General features: G+C 42.1%; 2 protein-coding genes and 1 pseudogene across 2 annotated transcripts in view; 1 reads left to right on the top strand and 2 right to left on the bottom strand.

The window, feature by feature from the left end:
* LOC143493230 (uncharacterized) overlaps window positions 1-17,235 on the bottom strand; it is a 181,951-nt pseudogene that overhangs the window by 9,583 nt on the left and 155,133 nt on the right.
* LOC143493264 (L-rhamnose-binding lectin CSL3-like) lies at window positions 122-7,172 on the top strand. Its single transcript, XM_076991577.1, has 10 exons — window positions 122-247; window positions 540-627; window positions 853-888; window positions 2,065-2,109; window positions 3,580-3,715; window positions 3,970-4,079; window positions 4,694-4,738; window positions 5,031-5,166; window positions 5,502-5,611; window positions 6,356-7,172. Coding segments are annotated over exons 2-10 (693 nt in total). The 5' UTR covers window positions 122-247; window positions 540-554; the 3' UTR covers window positions 6,358-7,172.
* The window catches only part of naa35 (N-alpha-acetyltransferase 35, NatC auxiliary subunit), an 11,699-nt gene continuing 1,649 nt past the window's right edge, over window positions 7,186-17,235 (bottom strand). The window contains exons 3-23 of the mRNA XM_076991564.1: window positions 16,835-16,868; window positions 16,636-16,750; window positions 16,454-16,528; window positions 16,079-16,246; window positions 15,925-15,991; window positions 15,783-15,826; window positions 15,611-15,661; window positions 15,403-15,486; window positions 15,194-15,308; window positions 14,326-14,504; window positions 14,165-14,224; window positions 13,843-13,949; window positions 13,641-13,707; window positions 13,419-13,517; window positions 13,055-13,233; window positions 8,911-9,050; window positions 8,685-8,752; window positions 8,422-8,562; window positions 8,184-8,306; window positions 7,820-7,900; window positions 7,186-7,668 (exon numbers count right to left, since the gene is read on the bottom strand). Coding sequence (XP_076847679.1) covers window positions 7,609-7,668; window positions 7,820-7,900; window positions 8,184-8,306; window positions 8,422-8,562; window positions 8,685-8,752; window positions 8,911-9,050; window positions 13,055-13,233; window positions 13,419-13,517; window positions 13,641-13,707; window positions 13,843-13,949; window positions 14,165-14,224; window positions 14,326-14,504; window positions 15,194-15,308; window positions 15,403-15,486; window positions 15,611-15,661; window positions 15,783-15,826; window positions 15,925-15,991; window positions 16,079-16,246; window positions 16,454-16,528; window positions 16,636-16,750; window positions 16,835-16,868 — 2,057 coding nt within the window. The 3' untranslated portion in view covers window positions 7,186-7,608. The remainder of the gene's footprint in view (window positions 7,669-7,819; window positions 7,901-8,183; window positions 8,307-8,421; window positions 8,563-8,684; window positions 8,753-8,910; window positions 9,051-13,054; window positions 13,234-13,418; window positions 13,518-13,640; window positions 13,708-13,842; window positions 13,950-14,164; window positions 14,225-14,325; window positions 14,505-15,193; window positions 15,309-15,402; window positions 15,487-15,610; window positions 15,662-15,782; window positions 15,827-15,924; window positions 15,992-16,078; window positions 16,247-16,453; window positions 16,529-16,635; window positions 16,751-16,834; window positions 16,869-17,235) is intronic.

Below are 17,235 nucleotides of genomic sequence, written 5' to 3'. Positions count from 1 at the left end.
GTGTGTGTGTGTGTGTGTGTGTGTGTGTGTGTGTGTGTGTGTGTGAGTTCAAGTGGCCTTGGCACAAGGAGTGTGTTGAGCTGTTTTCTTCGCTATCAGGAAAAAATTAAGTAAACACATTCCAAGACCCAAGAAAAGATCTTGGAAAAACTGATAATTACATTTTGCTCATAGCAGGCCATACTGAACTCACAGCACACAGAACTCTAAAAGGGTCACAAGTGACGAAAAGGGAGACATCTGTGAGGTTAGTCTGACCCCATACATGGTGCATGTCTGAGATATTGCATTAGCTAGCTGATCAGGTACAGAGTTTACTAGATTATTGGAGTTTTCTAAGGGTCTTCCTATCAAACAAGACAAGCATGCCCCACCTACAGAGAATCATGTATGGTATTTAAGATTATGCACAATTGTGAGCCAGTCAGTATTCACTCTTGAGATCAACATCCTTTTTTGCTTTGATTTATTCTTTGCAATAAAGTTACTTTTGATTTCAAATCTTTCTTTTGCTTATTCTTGAATCTTTGGGGGAGAAGGAAAGAAAATCTCCCATGACACACCTCATCCCTGATACCTTCAGAATCACCTCCAGAATGTTGAACATGAAGCTATCTCTACTTATGCGTAAGTTTTGTCCATGTTATTTGATGCTAACACATAACTATTGTAGGCTATAGTTAATAAGTAACTGTGCCTGCCAACAACGCAGGACTCCTTAAATATGACATCTTTGTATTAGCCCAAGGAAACATAAATTTGCATTGAATGCTTCCATTAGACAGGGACTGATTTATCTTCAGTGTAAGCTGTTTTAAAGTTGCTTAAAGCAGTGTCTTTTTTGTCTTACAGTGCTAATTGTAGCTCAAGGTTTGCTGGTTTATGCAGGTAAAATTTTGCCATGAAGCAACTCAATCTAAACTCCTCTTGTTAACATGGTCATGACTTCATTACTATATTCTCCGATTATCTTATTTGTTGTTTTCTTTAATACTACATGATTGTCTTTATATTAACAGACCACAGTATAAGCATGTGCATTTTGCGTGTTAAGACAGTTATAACAAATTTATCCAAGAACCAAGAGTGTATGATTTTTATTTTTCTGAAAATGTAATCACAGTTGTAATGTAATCTCAGTGTCTATTGCCTCAGCTGTGTGAAATTTTAAATGTCTCATTCTCAACAACATTTAAATTGTGGTTTCCATATAATACATGTATAATTAATGTAGGGAATTAAAATGAAGATTCTCTAATAAGGGCTCTTGAGTGGTTCAACAGAAAAGCATAGTGAGATTGTGAGTTTGATCCCTGATGATGTCACATCCATCCATATCCATGAGCTGCAGAGTGCAAAACAGGCTGTGCTCTCATGGGGGGAGGGGTGGCACTCTCCCTTGTCAATTACAGTGACACTGACCAATCACAGGTGTCTGTGAGCTCACGCAGCAGAAGGAGGTGGATAGTGCCAGCCTCTCAGGGTGTTACTCTGCCCCCTCTGATGTTGCATGAGTGTGATACTTGAAAAGATGCTGTGATTGGCTGCATGTGCCTCAGATGAAGCATGTGACAGCCCTCCCTGGTTGGCAGCTGCCAAGTGCCAGGAGAGATGAACTGAAGGGTAGGAAATGTCTAAGTTTAAGGAAAGTTATGAAAATTCACCAAAAAGAAAAAAAAAAAATCTCTATAAATTCCAAGAAAATTTGTAAAGGTTCTCATTGCAGTGGTAAATGTGAACTAGAAATTAAGTATGTTGAACATAGTCAGTTATCAGTGCAATAATTTTGTTCATGAATTTTATTTACATTACAATAATATTTAATCATATTTCACAGTAGCCTACTGCAGAGAAACATTTTTACTCATACTTGCCTGTCATCAAACTCTAAATGTGATGTTTGATATGGCCAGACACACAGAAACATCTGTAGTAGCACTTGACTCTGCTAGACAACACCTGCCTCTAGCAGAGTCACATTTTTTTTACCACAGATTTTGAGCTGTGACTAAAGATAAACTATAAGCAATAATTAAGCACTGCTGTGCCTTGTGTGTCCTGCAGACACTAGTGTGACCTGTCAACGCGGTGATGCTGTTTTGATTTGTGGTTTGTATGGACACCATCACACTCCTAACTCATGTTCAAGGAAACTCAAGTAGTTATATATGGACACATTTGCAAAAGAGATTTATTTACAGGGGTCACACATTCAACATTTGCTTTTACTTTAAGAGAACAGACAGGCAGAGTACGAGGACGAAGAGACATGGTGACAATGAGACAAAACACACAAAGACTAAACAATAAATAAAAGGCTACAAGGGCAGGAATACAAAGGATAGACTAACATACTACAGCTATGTAGACACACGTTGAACTCAAACATAGAACCAAGTAGTTGGGTGAACTTAACATACAGCGCACACAATTTACTTTCATAAACAAACTAAAACACTAAACATAGATCCATAGAGATATTACACACAAGAACTACCACACAATTACTGTAGTGGCTAAATGTTTGTTCTTAAATTGTTGTCAATTTCTTTCTTATTATTCCTACAAATAACCACTCAGTCAGACGGAATGAACGAGTCTACGCGTGTTAAAGTTTGAACGACGGTAGAAAACAGTGAGCTCGCCCCGTCTTTATTGAAGATTAAAACATAACAAGAACAAAACAACCGTTTTACATTTGATAGATGCGCGAGCTCCAGAAACGTCATTGCTCAGCATCAGTTCCTATCCATTCTAGAAAATTCTACACATGAATGCAGATTGAACTAAATATAAATGATAAACACTAATATAATTATACTGCAATCATAAATATTCTAAACTATACAAATACTATATACATCCCAGGAATACCTAAATATGAGCATAAATTATTAAATATAAAATGGCACCAATAATTACTATAGACTGAAATGCAAAATGAACACCAGTAAATTGTACACAAAAATGACCCGCAAAGAAACACTGGAAACGAGGAACTAAATGCCATATAGTGATCTAAATAAATTAGAAACAGCTGAACTCAAAGAATGCGGGCTGGGATACAAACTAGGGCTCTGTTCGAAATAGCCTACTACATACTACTGGCGTACTGATCGAGCCCCAAATCATTATGCCATATGCAGTATGTGACCAAAATGAAAATTTCCAGTACGTGAAACATACCCGGATGACCTACTACTTCAGCAAAATATTCCAGTATGTGAAAATAGCTATCTTTGTGGTGTACTGCATCCCATCATGCAATGCTACGATCACGTGACCCCGTAGTGTGCTTTGCTTTTGTCGCATACTGGAAACTGTACTGCATACTACTACGAGGACCAGTATGCAGTATCCAGTATATACTGAGTCCAGTATGCAGTATCCAGTATGTAGTAGGCTATTTCGAACAGAGCCTAGAGGTCATGACAGGAGGGGCGGAGCCAGGTGTGACACACAGAACACTTTCAATACACTTTGTCTTTGATACTTATCTTTTCATGGCAAATGTTTTGTGCACACATGGTTTTTGTCCACATGATAACCTGTTTTTGTTATGCTAAACTTCAATTGTAGAGGCGGGTGTCTTAAAAATCCACAGCGCTAACTATGGCCGAACTGATTCCACCACCTGTTCTGCTGGACGACCCAGAAACCAAATCACCAACACCAACTGCTATTCACCCAACGCACTAGCTAAAGTTACAACCATGTGAGTCCAACTAAGTAACTTTTACATGAATCTCTAAAAGGGTAGTGTAACAATGAAAACATTCTCAATACTAGAATGACTAATGAGAGACTTTTATATAATGTTAGAAAATACAATATAGAAATGTAGAAACAAGTGCAACAATGTTGCAGTGCAGTGCACCACCTTTCAGTGGTTAGGTCAAAAGGTAAAAGCTGTACATATGGACACGTCATTACATTAAATTGTAATTCCACAATTCTTCCTGGCCACAGGTGTGAAGGCAAGAGCACATGTTTGGTGCCAGCCACAAACTCAGTTTTCTCTGACTCCTGCTATGGTACCTTCAAGTACCTGAGCATTGGGTTTTCCTGTGTGGATCATAGTGAGTTTCTCTCGTCATCATCCATTTATACTCTTCACTGCTCTCAAAACTCCACTTATTACTACCAAAGTGACTTTGACCACATTTACACCAGTTCAATTATGCAAATTTTCTGCAGATTTCCTGATCAGATCTGAAACACAACCATTGAAAGTTTGCAGCATCTCTGATTAGCCAGAGTGAAATCTGGCAGTTGCAAACAAAAATGTACATCTGCTCATAGCTTTAAGTTTTCTTGGAGAAAGACGCCAGTTCCACTAATTCTGCTTTGGGGTGGATCTTAAATGGCTGCATGAGCAGATTATTGTGCTCAAATACCTTTTGTTCTTGTATTCAAGATGTAATCTTTTTAGTTTTCAATGCATGCTAACATTCAGGCTATTTATGCTCATTTGTACTGTGTGTACGGAACTTTCAGTAATTTGTACTGTAAGGACATTGTGCAATCTGTTTTATCATCTGCTTTTGACAATCATTTTACCTCATTTTGTAGGGTTGTTTTGTCTATTACTTGAAGTAGGGCAAAAATATTCTGAAAATGTACATTTTGTCTTGATTTAACCCATTTAACAAGTTCTTGCTGTGGTTTTTCCTGTGACTTCTGTGATCAACAGAGGCCAGTGTGACCTGTGAAGGTCATCAAGCTGCCTTGACATGTGGTTTGTACAGCCTTTTTATTTGTTTCTGTTATATATTTCAATCTTTCAGACAATATGTCACTACCTGCAGCTAAGTAATGTCTAACCAATGGGGCAGGATGTTAAAGTGTGGCCTTTCTCCCAAACTGTTAGAATATTTAAAACAATGATTACGTTTTAAAGGAAACTTGAGTAATGATGGTTTCCAAACATACCCAGATTTCTCTCAGTACCACTTATCTTTCCTCTGTGACTGATCTGTGTTCTTAGTTGGCCAACGAAGTAACCTTTTTAAATGTTCCTTCACCTGTAGGAGCTGGCGTTTTAACAATCCACTGTGCTAACTATGGCCGAACTGATTCCACCACATGTTCTCATGGACGACCCAGAACCGAAGTCACCAAAACCAACTGCTATGCAAACAAAACATTATCTGTAGTTGCACACATGTGAGTGCAACTAAATTTAAAGTCTGTGTTATGAATTTCTGAAGGAGACATCTAAATGAACAAAAAAAAAAAACTACAATGACCAAAAACATTTTACAAATTCTAGAAAGTACTGATTGTGTTTAATAAAACATCTGCAAGTGTGGCAGTTCAATACCTAAACTTTTTAGTCCATGATTAGTGCAAAGGCAATGCAAATAATCTAATAACAATGATATATCCATGTGGATGTTGTTAAATAATAACTAGCAATGGTAATAGAACTAAAAGCATTAAATCCAGATCCTCATTTCATTTTTTCTTATTACATTTGCACAACTTTTCTCCATCCACAGGTGTGGAGGCAAGAGCAGTTGTGTGGTCCCTGCCACAAACTCTGTCTTCTCTGACCCCTGTGTCGGCACCTACAAGTACCTGAGCATTGGGTATTCCTGCAGGATTATCTGTGAGTTTCTCTTTTGTCATCACACATTTATACTGTTCACTGCTTTTAGTTTATCATTAAAGTAGCTTAGACCCTGTTCACAACTGTTCAACTATACAAATTGTATCCATAATTTATCCTCGTAATATTTTACTGGACAAGTTATTTGAACAAGTAAAATTCTGTTATACTGAAAAAGTCAAATGCATCTCTGATTAGCCCTATCAAAATCTAACTGGTATAAAGAACAAAACAGCACATGCAAATTTGCTGAAACCTTAGTTAATTAGTTATAGCTATTTAACAACAGATATTTATACTTTGCAGTCAATTGCATCTGATAAGCCATATCAAAATCAGTTTGTTTTAAAGCACAAAACATGTAAATCTCCTCCAACCTTTCAAATTTCTTGGAGAAAGACACCAACTGCAACATTTCAGTTTTGGGGTTGATCGTGGCAGTTACGTGGTGTGATATGATGTCTTGAGAGGATGTGGTTGTGAAGTGTGTTTCAGACGTATGTGTCTGATGTACACATATTTGAGAATATTTTAGACAACATGAAACTGAAATGTTTTTAATACATCTTGGTTTATCTTAGTAGTTTACACTGCCTACCAGTGCAATCTTTCAGTTTCAGTACAGTAAGGACATCTGGTCTAATCTCATCTCGTCTTTCAGTTAGTTGTACAGTAAGGACATCTGGTCTAATCTCATCTCGTCTTTCTCACAACTGCTACTGACTGCTGTTTGTTTTCTTACAGAATAACTCAAGCAATTCCAGTTGCTGCCCTGTTGTCTTCTATCTGCAAAAGATTTGGGTCACATTAAAATGTCACCCTCAATTATTCTATCCTACAGAGACACTTCGATACTACAGATATTATATGATATTAATGATTGTATTTTCAGACCTTAGCTCAGGATAGCATTAGAACTGTTTGCATTATCGCTAGCTATATTGTGAATATATGAGGGGACCACCTGGCACTACATGACTTACATGTATTAACATATTAACTTACAATATTAACATTTGGGGAGATAATGAAATACACTTTAACTAAGATGAATGACACTAGCATATTTGCAGCTAACTCTGTAGCCCTTTCAAAGGCTGTTGAAGATGTTGTGTGTTAATACAATCTGACTAAGGCCTGTCTGCCTCTTGCTTTGCCTGTTGTCAGATTAGCCCAATCTGACAAGTGTCAGATAGAGATGATGTCTGCCATGATTCAGTGAAGAAGCAGGCAAAGCAGAAGGTGGCCAGTGAGTTCAGTAAGCTGATATGAATTGCTGTGATATATTTTGTTGTGCTAAAACAAACACAGGACAGTACTGAAAGTTGCATTGACAGAAAATCTAAATTTTCTAAATCAAAATCTAAGTTTCTAAATCAATGACTGCTCAGAAATTAAATATTCTGCAATCTTATTCTAAAACTGTTCATTATCCCAGCTTCTTAAAAATGTTTTCGAAAAATGTTTATTTGAATTTTCTTACGTTTGTACTTTTTTGTACAAAATGCTAAAAGACATTTTCAAATCTTCAAACACAATCAATAAAAAGTAACACAAACCAGCAAGATGTTCCCTGGTTTTAAATTTTAAAATCTTTATTAAAAAGAAATTTGTGTATTCTGAGATGAAGGTTTAATTGAACGTAACAAAATAACACATTTACATGCAAATAATGGAAAAGACTGCTTGACTAACACATGCACCCCACACCCCCTGGCCGACTGCCATGTGCAGTAAACTGTGTAGTAAACTTGCATTTAAACATGAAAACGCACTGAAGTCTTCCTGCAGAACTGTCCTCCATCGTCTCCATCAGAAGACACAGGACAAACTGCACTCTTGTGCAGGATTCGCAAGGGTGGGACTCGTGTCGTCTACCCATGCAACGGTACAGCGGTGCGGTGCCCATGGAGCCTGGAGCTAAACCATCTCAGGAGGAACGAGATGAACGTGGAGAGCTCAGGCAATCAGGGGAGGGTGCACAAATCAAGGAGTCGTCAGATGATTTTGACTATGGGGAAGTACTTGTGCGCAGAGAAGTCGAACTCAGGAAGGGCCTGACCAAAGCAAGGCGGGAAAAAGAGAATACGTTTGACTTGACGTTTCTATGGTCGTCCTGTGTTTGTTTGCAGCAATAAATGCCGAAGTCATGATGTATCAGGGAAAAGACGAAAGGTGTATGCGTGACGGCAAATGCGGTCATTATACCTTAGTCTCCTTCTTGTGTCCTCCCGCCAGCAGCTTCATAACGACGATGTTCGGTTTGGCCACTTTGAGGATGCGGTTCACCTAGAATACCCAGAGAGTGGATGGCACGACAGAGGCATTGTTTCCATCTTTAATAGCTTTAAAAGGTAGTCTGCAATGAAACTGCATGGCAAACAGGGAGGGGTTTCTGCATCCTGGCCAAGTGATGCTAGCATTTCTACTAAAGCACAACAGTATTTAAACTGAAAGTCGCTATTAGCTTCCGGTTAATGTTAGCTTTGTTAGTATTTCCGGTTAACTGTTAGTAGCTTTGTTAGACCAGGGAGACCTGGTCCTTTATACTGGAACTGGATACTGGTCTTACCTCAGCATCAGGGCTGCTGACATTTTCCAGTATGAGTTTGGCCTGTTGGAAATGCTTGCTGGCAGCCGTGTACAGGTCGGCCGAGCGCGGCGGGGGGCTGTACTTCTTCAAGTCCGACATTTCCTGCCAGAAAACAAAAGCAGAGCAATGACTTCCAGTATTTGTGGTGCTCCAGCGGTGGGATGTGTGGTAAGAGCAGGAGTGGAGTCTGGAATGGAGTAGGGTTGGGCCCCGGTACCTTGAACTGGATGTAGTGCACTGGCGGGGGAGTGACCACGCTGTTGAAGGGGGCGAAGCGATGCTCGTAGCGCACCTGTTCACTGTCCAGCTCGAACTGAGGCTTCCGGACCTTACCGTCCATGTCCAGGGCTATCATGGTCTACGGGGGGGCCGAGAAGAACATGATCACACCCAGGTGGGACTCATCAACAGTGTTGCACTCTATAAAACGTTGTTGTATGTAGAGGATGCGTTTGTGTGCATCACTCCTGAAGGGTTTACCTTGTACATGCCCGCACACATGTTTTGGTAGGCCTGGCTCATGGTGATCTCTTTACCCAGAGGACGAGCTGAGGAGAGCAGTCAGCCAATCACAATTACTCAACAACCACACACACATCATTTAACCATTCCCAGTCCTCCAGGGTGTTGCCTCATTTTCTGACCCCGCCCCCTTCCTACCAACCAATGGCCTGTAGTTGGGGGGGGGGGGGGGGGGGGGTGGTACCTTTCTTCTTCTTCTTGCTCTTCTTGCTGCTACGCCCTTTCTGCTGCTGCTCCTCCACGATGCGCTCCTCTGCCATCTGGGAGCTGTCGGCCCTGCTCAGTGTGGACATCAACCACGCGTACAGGAACTCAGAGAGGTACCTGCCCTCGAAAGACACACAAGACCGCACACACACACACACACACACACACACACACACAAGACCATACACACACACACACAAGACCACACACACAAACAAGACCATACACACACACACAAGACCATACACACACACACACACACACAAGACCACACATTTTATGCACACACACACTTTACAAAAAGCCTAACACAACTATTCCATTTCCTTAAAAAAGAATTTCATTATTGTTGTTATTGTGTACTGTAAGGTCTGGATAACCTTATTATATTGTTAGATGACTAATAATGTGTAATATAGGTATAACTGGGGGCAGTCATGGCCTGGCGGTTAGGGAACTGGTCTTGTGACTGGAGGGTCGTGGGTTCGATTCCCAGACAGGCCATGACTGAGGTGCCCATGAGCAAGGCACCTAACCCCAACTACATGTGATCCACAGCCCCCTAGTAATCACTAGTGTGTGTTCTGACTGCACAGATGGGTTAAAAGCGGAGGACAAATTTCGATTGGGGTGTAAAAATCACAATTGACAAAATATGACACATTTCATTTCATTTCCTTTCATAACAAACTAGGGTCGTGGTAATGACTGACTGGCTTGACTAGTGCTATGATTTTAGCATCACTGTGGTACATGGGAACAAGTAGATCTAGATGTACTAATGCAGTAGTATTAGCATAGATGTGGTCTATGGGACTCACCAGTAGATGTAGTAGTACTAGTGCAGTAGTATTAGTATTGGTGTGGTCTATGGGACTCATCAGTAGATGTAGTAGTACTAGTGCAGTAGTATTAGTATTGGTGTGGTCTATGGGACTCACCAGTAGATGTAGTAGTACTCGTGCAGTAGTATTAGTATTGGTGTGGTCTATGGGACTCATCAGTAGATGTAGTAGTACTAGTGCAGTAGTATTAGTATTGGTGTGGTCTATGGGACTCACCAGTAGATGTAGTAGTACTAGTGCAGTAGTATTAGTATTGGTGTGGTCTATGGGCCTCACCAGTAGATGTAGTAGTACTAGTGCAGTAGTATTATTATTGGTGTGGTCTATGGGCCTCACCAGTAGATGTAGTAGTACTAGTGCAGTAGTATTAGTATTGGTGTGGTCTATGGGACTCACCAGTAGATGTAGTAGTACTAGTGCAGTAGTATTAGTATTGGTGTGGTCTAGCGGACTCACCAGTGGATGTAGTAGTACTAGTGCAGTAGTATTAGTATTGGTGTGGTCTATGGGACTCGCCAGTAGATGTAGTAGTACTAGTGCAGTAGTATTAGTATTGATGTGGTCTATGGGACTCACCAGTAGATGTAGTAGTACTCGTGCAGTAGTATTAGTATTGGTGTGGTCTATGGGCCTCACGAGTAGATGTAGTAGTACTAGTGCAGTAGTATTAGTATTGGTGTGGTCTATGGGCCTCACCAGTAGATGTAGTAGTACTAGTGCAGTAGTATTAGTATTGGTGTGGTCTATGGGACTCACCAGTAGATGTAGTAGTACTAGTGCAGTAGTATTAGTATTGGTGTGGTCTATGGGACTCACCAGTAGATGTAGTAGTACTAGTGCAGTAGTATTAGTATTGGTGTGGTCTATGGGACTCACCAGTAGATGTAGTAGTACTAGTGCAGTAGTATTAGTATTGGTGTGGTCTATGGGCCTCACCAGTAGATGTAGTAGTACTAGGGCAGTAGTATTAGTATTGGTGTGGTCTATGGGACTCACCAGTAGATGTAGTAGTACTAGTGCAGTAGTATTAGTATTGGTGTGGTCTATGGGCCTCACCAGTAGATGTAGTAGTACTAGTGCAGTAGTATTAGTATTGGTGTGGTCTAGCGGACTCACCAGTAGATGTAGTAGTACTAGTACAGTAGTATTAGTATTGGCAGAGTTTATGGGACTCACCAGTAGATGTAGTAGTACTAGTGCAGTAGTATTAATATTGGTGTGGTCTAGCGGACTCACCAGTAGATGTAGTAGTACTAGTACAGTAGTATTAGTATTGGCAGGGTCTATGGGCCTCACCAGTAGATGTAGTAGTACTAGTGCAGTAGTATTAGTATTGGTGTGGTCTAGCGGACGCACCAGTAGATGTAGTAGTACTAGTACGGTAGTATTAGTATTGGCATGATCTATGGGACTCACCAGTAGATGTAGTAGTACTCGTGCAGTAGTATTAGTATTGGTGTGGTTTATGGGACTCACCCGTAGATGTAGTAGTACTAGTGCAGTAGTATTAGTATTGGTGTGGTCTATGGGACTCACCAGTAGATGTAGTAGTACTCGTGCAGTAGTATTAGTATTGGTGTGGTCTATGGGACTCACCAGTAGATGTAGTAGTACTAGTGCAGTAGTATTAGTATTGGTGTGGTCTATGGGACTCACCAGTAGATGTAGTAGTACTAGTGCAGTAGTATTAGTATTGGTGTGGTCTATGGGACTCACCAGTAGATGTAGTAGTACTAGTGCAGTAGTATTAGTATTGGTGTGGTCTATGGGACTCACCAGTAGATGTAGTAGTACTAGTGCAGTAGTATTAGTATTGGTGTGGTCTATGGGCCTCACCAGTAGATGTAGTAGTACTAGTACAGTAGTATTAGTATTGGTGTGGTCTATGGGACTCACCAGTAGATGTAGTAGTACTAGTGCAGTAGTATTAGTATTGGCATAATCTATGGGACTCACCAGTAGATGTAGTAGTACTCGTGCAGTAGTATTAGTATTGGTGTGGTTTATGGGACTCACCCGTAGATGTAGTAGTACTAGTGCAGTAGTATTAGTATTGGTGTGGTCTATGGGACTCACCAGTAGATGTAGTAGTACTCGTGCAGTAGTATTAGTATTGGTGTGGTCTATGGGACTCACCAGTAGATGTAGTAGTACTCGTGCAGTAGTATTAGTATTGGTGTGGTCTATGGGACTCACCAGTAGATGTAGTAGTACTCGTGCAGTAGTATTAGTATTGGTGTGGTCTATGGGACTCACCAGTAGATGTAGTAGTACTCGTGCAGTAGTATTAGTATTGGTGTGGTCTATGGGACTCACCAGTAGATGTAGTAGTACTCGTGCAGTAGTATTAGTATTGGTGTGGTCTATGGGACTCACCAGTAGATGTAGTAGTACTTGTGCAGTAGTATTAGTATTGGTGTGGTCTATGGGACTCACCAGTAGATGTAGTAGTACTAGTGCAGTAGTATTAGTATTGGTGTGGTCTATGGGCCTCACCAGTAGATGTAGTAGTACTAGTACAGTAGTATTAGTATTGGTGTGGTCTATGGGACTCACCAGTAGATGTAGTAGTACTAGTACAGTAGTATTAGTATTGGTGTGGTCTATGGGACTCACCAGTAGATGTAGGAGTACTAGTGCAGTAGTATTAGTATTGGCATGATCTATGGGACTCACCAGTAGATGTAGTAGTACTCGTGCAGTAGTATTAGTATTGGTGTGGTTTATGGGACTCACCCGTAGATGTAGTAGTACTAGTGCAGTAGTATTAGTATTGGTGTGGTCTATGGGACTCACCAGTAGATGTAGTAGTACTCGTGCAGTAGTATTAGTATTGGTGTGGTCTATGGGACTCACCAGTAGATGTAGTAGTACTCGTGCAGTAGTATTAGTATTGGTGTGGTTTATGGGACTCACCAGTAGATGTAGTAGTACTCGTGCAGTAGTATTAGTATTGGTGTGGTCTATGGGACTCACCAGTAGATGTAGTAGTACTCGTGCAGTAGTATTAGTATTGGTGTGGTCTATGGGACTCACCAGTAGATGTAGTAGTACTAGTACAGTAGTATTAGTATTGGTGTGGTCTATGGGACTCACCAGTAGATGTAGTAGTACTCGTGCAGTAGTATTAGTATTGGTGTGGTCTATGGGACTCACCAGTAGATGTAGTAGTACTCGTGCAGTAGTATTAGTATTGGTGTGGTCTATGGGACTCACCAGTAGATGTAGTAGTACTATTGCAGTAGTATTAGTATTGGTGTGGTCTATGGGACTCACCAGTAGATGTAGTAGTACTCGTGCATGCTGTAGAGCTCGAGCTCGAAGCCGCTGAGCAGGTAGTGGATCATGATCCGCAGGTTGTGGTAGAGAACCCAGGTGCCCAGACAAGCCAGGTGCTGCCTCTGAGGCTCCAGCTTCATCAGCAGGCCGTGCAGAGCCGCGTCCACCTTCTCGGCCTCCACACAAAACACACAACCACCTGTAACTCCGCCCATCGGCACAGAGCCACACCCTTCTCCACGCAGGTGTAGCACAACTCACACAGCAACTCCGCACTCATTAAACGCTGCTGGACACCAGCTCCAGACCAAACGGTTATGCAAAGGTGGACGTTATGTGACACACGCGTGCGCGTACCCACCTCGTCCTGCAGGGCGGCGAACTCTTCCAGTATGTGGCCCAGTTTGTCCCGCTGACGAGCTCGGTTGTGGCCATGAATCTGGATCAGGCTGCAGAATGGCTGGGGACACAATCCACCCCAGTGGGCATCTAACTTACACCATTATTCTCTCCTGTTACCACATGCCTCATATTATAGCCCGTTATAACAGGTTACTACGGTGTAATAACAGGTGCTACCTACCCGAGAGCAGTGCGTGACGAAGGAGTCGATGTAGTCTTTGGCCTGGTGGTTATTGTACAGACTGCACCTGCAGACGTAACTCCAGTTAACATCAGACAGCAAAGATGTGCTTAAGACAAACTCTCACCACATCACTGTCAATACGCAAAGATATGGAGTAATAATCGTGCCAACCCAACCACACGCCCACCCACACACTCACTTTGGGGACAGAACAGGTGGGCTGACGAAATAACGAAGAGCATCTTTGATCATGTCCTGCATCAGGTGAGTGCCAAACACCTTTTTATTATCAATCAGAAATGTAGTCTAAACAAACAAACAAAACAACAACTATTAAGATCAACACATTACAAACGTGAGAGACTGCAATGACCAGGTAGAGAGTGAATGCATATGCCTTCTACAGTACAGACTGAATATTTAAATACGCTACTGAGCTGGGTCCCAGTGGTAATGCAGGTTAGTTCTGTCATCATCTACCAGGACTGCTGTGTTTAGAATAATGGCTTGATGCTGCTTACCTGTAATAAAGATCTTGACAGTACGCAAGGGGACTGCTCGCTAAACTCACAAAAGAAGTCCTGGAGAACACACACACACACACAAATAAGACACAATGGGCTTCCATCCTGCCAATAAATAAAAGCACTTTGCACAAACGAATGCCCGATTCGCCCCTCACCAAGATGCTATGCAGGTTGGTGGTGTTGATGACCTCACACACGGTCTTTATACGCTCGATGAGCTTGCTGAAGTAGTTGACCATCTCCTCACGCTTGATGATCTTGGCGTAGCGTGGGAACGTGGGTGGCAGCAGGCGCTGGTTCACCAGTGGCTCGAAGCCCATCATGATCGGGTGGTCTGGGGCAGGGAAACCGTGAGCTGCTTCAGTACAGTGCAGTAGGTTCTGTGTGTGTTCGTGCTACACTCTCAACAGTCATCCTGTTCTGTGAATGAAAGTCCATGCGTGGTAGGCTTTGTTACAGACTGTGAGCACGAGACACTGTGTGAGACGCTTCCATGTAGTTGTGTTGCTCTGTGAATGAAGGTTGTTGCAGATGGTGTCCGTGTGTGTGTGTGTGTGTGTGTGTGTGTGTGTGTGTGTGTGTAATATACTGCTTAGCAGTGTTGATGTCTATGACTAGATGCACTGCTGAACATCAGAAGCATTTTGCTTTGACAGCTAATAAAGTGCGTCTGTTTTCTATGGATTCCTCGTGCAGGTCGCCACAATATTGACTACCTAAATCATACGCACATACACATGACCAGCTGCGGCATGTGGTTTCATGACTACAACTCAATCAATCACAGCCATGCTGATATTCAGGATAACAGCACTCCTTCTTGTGTTGTGATATTGCCTTTATGTGTGTGTGTGTGTGTGTGCGCATGTATATATGTGTGTGTGAAACAGGCAGAAAGAGTGATACATTTTGTGCTGATCTTCATTGACAGTGTTGTATTTGATGGTCGTGTGTGTGTGTGTGTGTGTGTGTGTGTGTGTGTGTGTGTGTGTGTGTGTGTGTGTGTGTGTGTGTGTGTAATACCTCCTTTAGTGGTGTCGTTCTGTGACTGGATACCGTATTGGATTGTGGAGTGTATTGCAGGCAGGAGGTCTGCCGCCTGGCTCATCAGTTTCTGGGCTTCACTCACAGCACTAGTCTGAAACAGCAGCCAAGCCCACAATACATCGACCAATCAGAGCTTTCAGCCATCACTAACCATGTAACATGCCCATATATGGTGCTTTCCGTACCTCTTTCTTAGTGAAGGAGATGAGAGCAGTCAGTAGGAGGCGGGTGAATTTAATCCTGCTGAACAAAGCCAGACACTGTTGATGCTGAGACGTGAGAACAGAGAGAAAGAGAAAAGGAGAGAGAGAGAGAGAGAGAGAGAGTGTTATGTCAGTTATATTACACAGAACATGAGAGCACCAACATAAGTATCTATCACATCTGTCTTACCTCCAGCTCCACCTCAGGGTCTCGCTGCTCACCCTGACGACTACGGGTGCTCTGAGAGAGAGAGAGAGAGAGAGAGAGAGAGAGAGACAGTTGAAATATGAGAAACATGTCAGGTTCATCATTAATGGAGAAGGCATTGTTTTTTTTTTTGTCCATCCTGTGATACCGATACCTTCACTTTCCTCTGCAGCTCATCCTCGACGTCCTTTAGCATCCCTGTATCACACAGATTGGGAGAATATGTGTTATGCAAGCAGAAACATGTGGTAGGAGCGTTATGGTGATGAGTTCCAGCCCAAGAGGCTGTTCGCTACCTGTGACTCTCAGGTCCGTCACATTGTTGGCCATTTTGAACCCATAGGTCATCGCCTGGAAATCCTCCTGTCATTCAGGAACAGGGATGGCGAAAGTCAAACAGAGTCACGCAAAAGCACGGCGACAGGAGGGGGACCCGGTGAACAGCGTTACCTCCTCGAAGACGGCGGCCTTGTTGACCTTCTCGCGGGCGATGTCACACACCTTGAGGATGCCGAGGGCGAAGGCTTTGAGGGCGGGGTCCAGGATCAGCTCTGGGTTATGCACATAAAGACAGGTGAAGACCGTCTGTGCCAGAGAGTGGCCTTCCAGCCATGTGATCTACATGTGTGTAGATAGATAGATAGATAGATAGATAGACAGACAGACAGACAGACAGACAGAGTGATAAAAAAGGAGAAAAAATATCTAATTCAAGTAGAATGTTACATGAAAATTTTAAGACTGTAAATATAAAACTACTCCAGAATATGCTTATAAAATATCAGTAATGGCTATATCAGTTCAGTACTGTGAAGTTGTACCAACCAAGCAGCAAAAGCAGGTGTCCACAATTCCTATAAGTTCAGGAAGAGACAGGTCCTTCACTCTGATGGCCTCATCCTACGAGAAGAGACAGCAACACAGCCATGAGGATCCCAGGAACAAAAATTAAAACCCAAGCCGTGGCTCCCAGACGGGCAGTCACGGAAGAGTGTCAGAAGACGGACCTTGACGGCCTGCTCGAAGTTCAGAACTTTCCGGTTCACTTGGTTCCCGATCATCCCAGCGTCCATCTTTGGGTCCATCATCTCGATGGCCGACATCGCCTCGAACAGCCCGAATCTGAAAGCGTAATGAGTGTTCGGTGTGTCTACAGTACTGTGTCCTGCTCTGGACGGAGCACGGAGATGGATTGCTGATACTCACAGCTTGTCATGGAGCAGTTCCCCAAGTTTCAGTTCTGCATAAGTGAAGAAATAAATAAAGAATTTGGATTTTGGACTAAAACAATCAGCTTCATCTGTATTAGCTTTTTTTCTTACTCTTGTTATACCGGGTTAAATCACAGTACAATATAGACATTTGAATGCAATTTCACATTCAGGGTGGATTTATATAAAATATCTAAATTCAGGACTCACAACAGCTATAAATTGATGAAGAATCAACCGCTACATATTTTCACAACCCTGATTCCCTCAAACAGGTCTACAGCCTGGAAATTCTTCAGCCCCCAAAATGAATCCACTGGCTGCTACAGAATCCAACACTCTAGACAGTGCAATGTACATGTACAAAACAGCTTAAAACAATTGCATCTGAATATA

Source organism: Brachyhypopomus gauderio, unplaced genomic scaffold (assembly GCF_052324685.1).
Source record: "Brachyhypopomus gauderio isolate BG-103 unplaced genomic scaffold, BGAUD_0.2 sc83, whole genome shotgun sequence".
Taxonomy (NCBI): Eukaryota; Metazoa; Chordata; class Actinopteri; order Gymnotiformes; family Hypopomidae; genus Brachyhypopomus; species Brachyhypopomus gauderio.
Note: the sequence above shows the minus strand (reverse complement) of the source record. Positions and strands in the feature narration are given on the sequence as shown.

Coding starts and splice junctions, on each gene's coding strand:
- LOC143493264 (XM_076991577.1), top strand. CDS start 555: ATGACACACCTCATCCCTGATACCTTCAGAATCACCTCCAGAATGTTG. Junction 3,716..3,969: donor CTAGCTAAAGTTACAACCAT/GTGAGTCCAACT, acceptor TCCTGGCCACAG/GTGTGAAGGCAAGAGCACAT. Junction 4,739..5,030: donor TCAAGCTGCCTTGACATGTG/GTTTGTACAGCC, acceptor CTTCACCTGTAG/GAGCTGGCGTTTTAACAATC.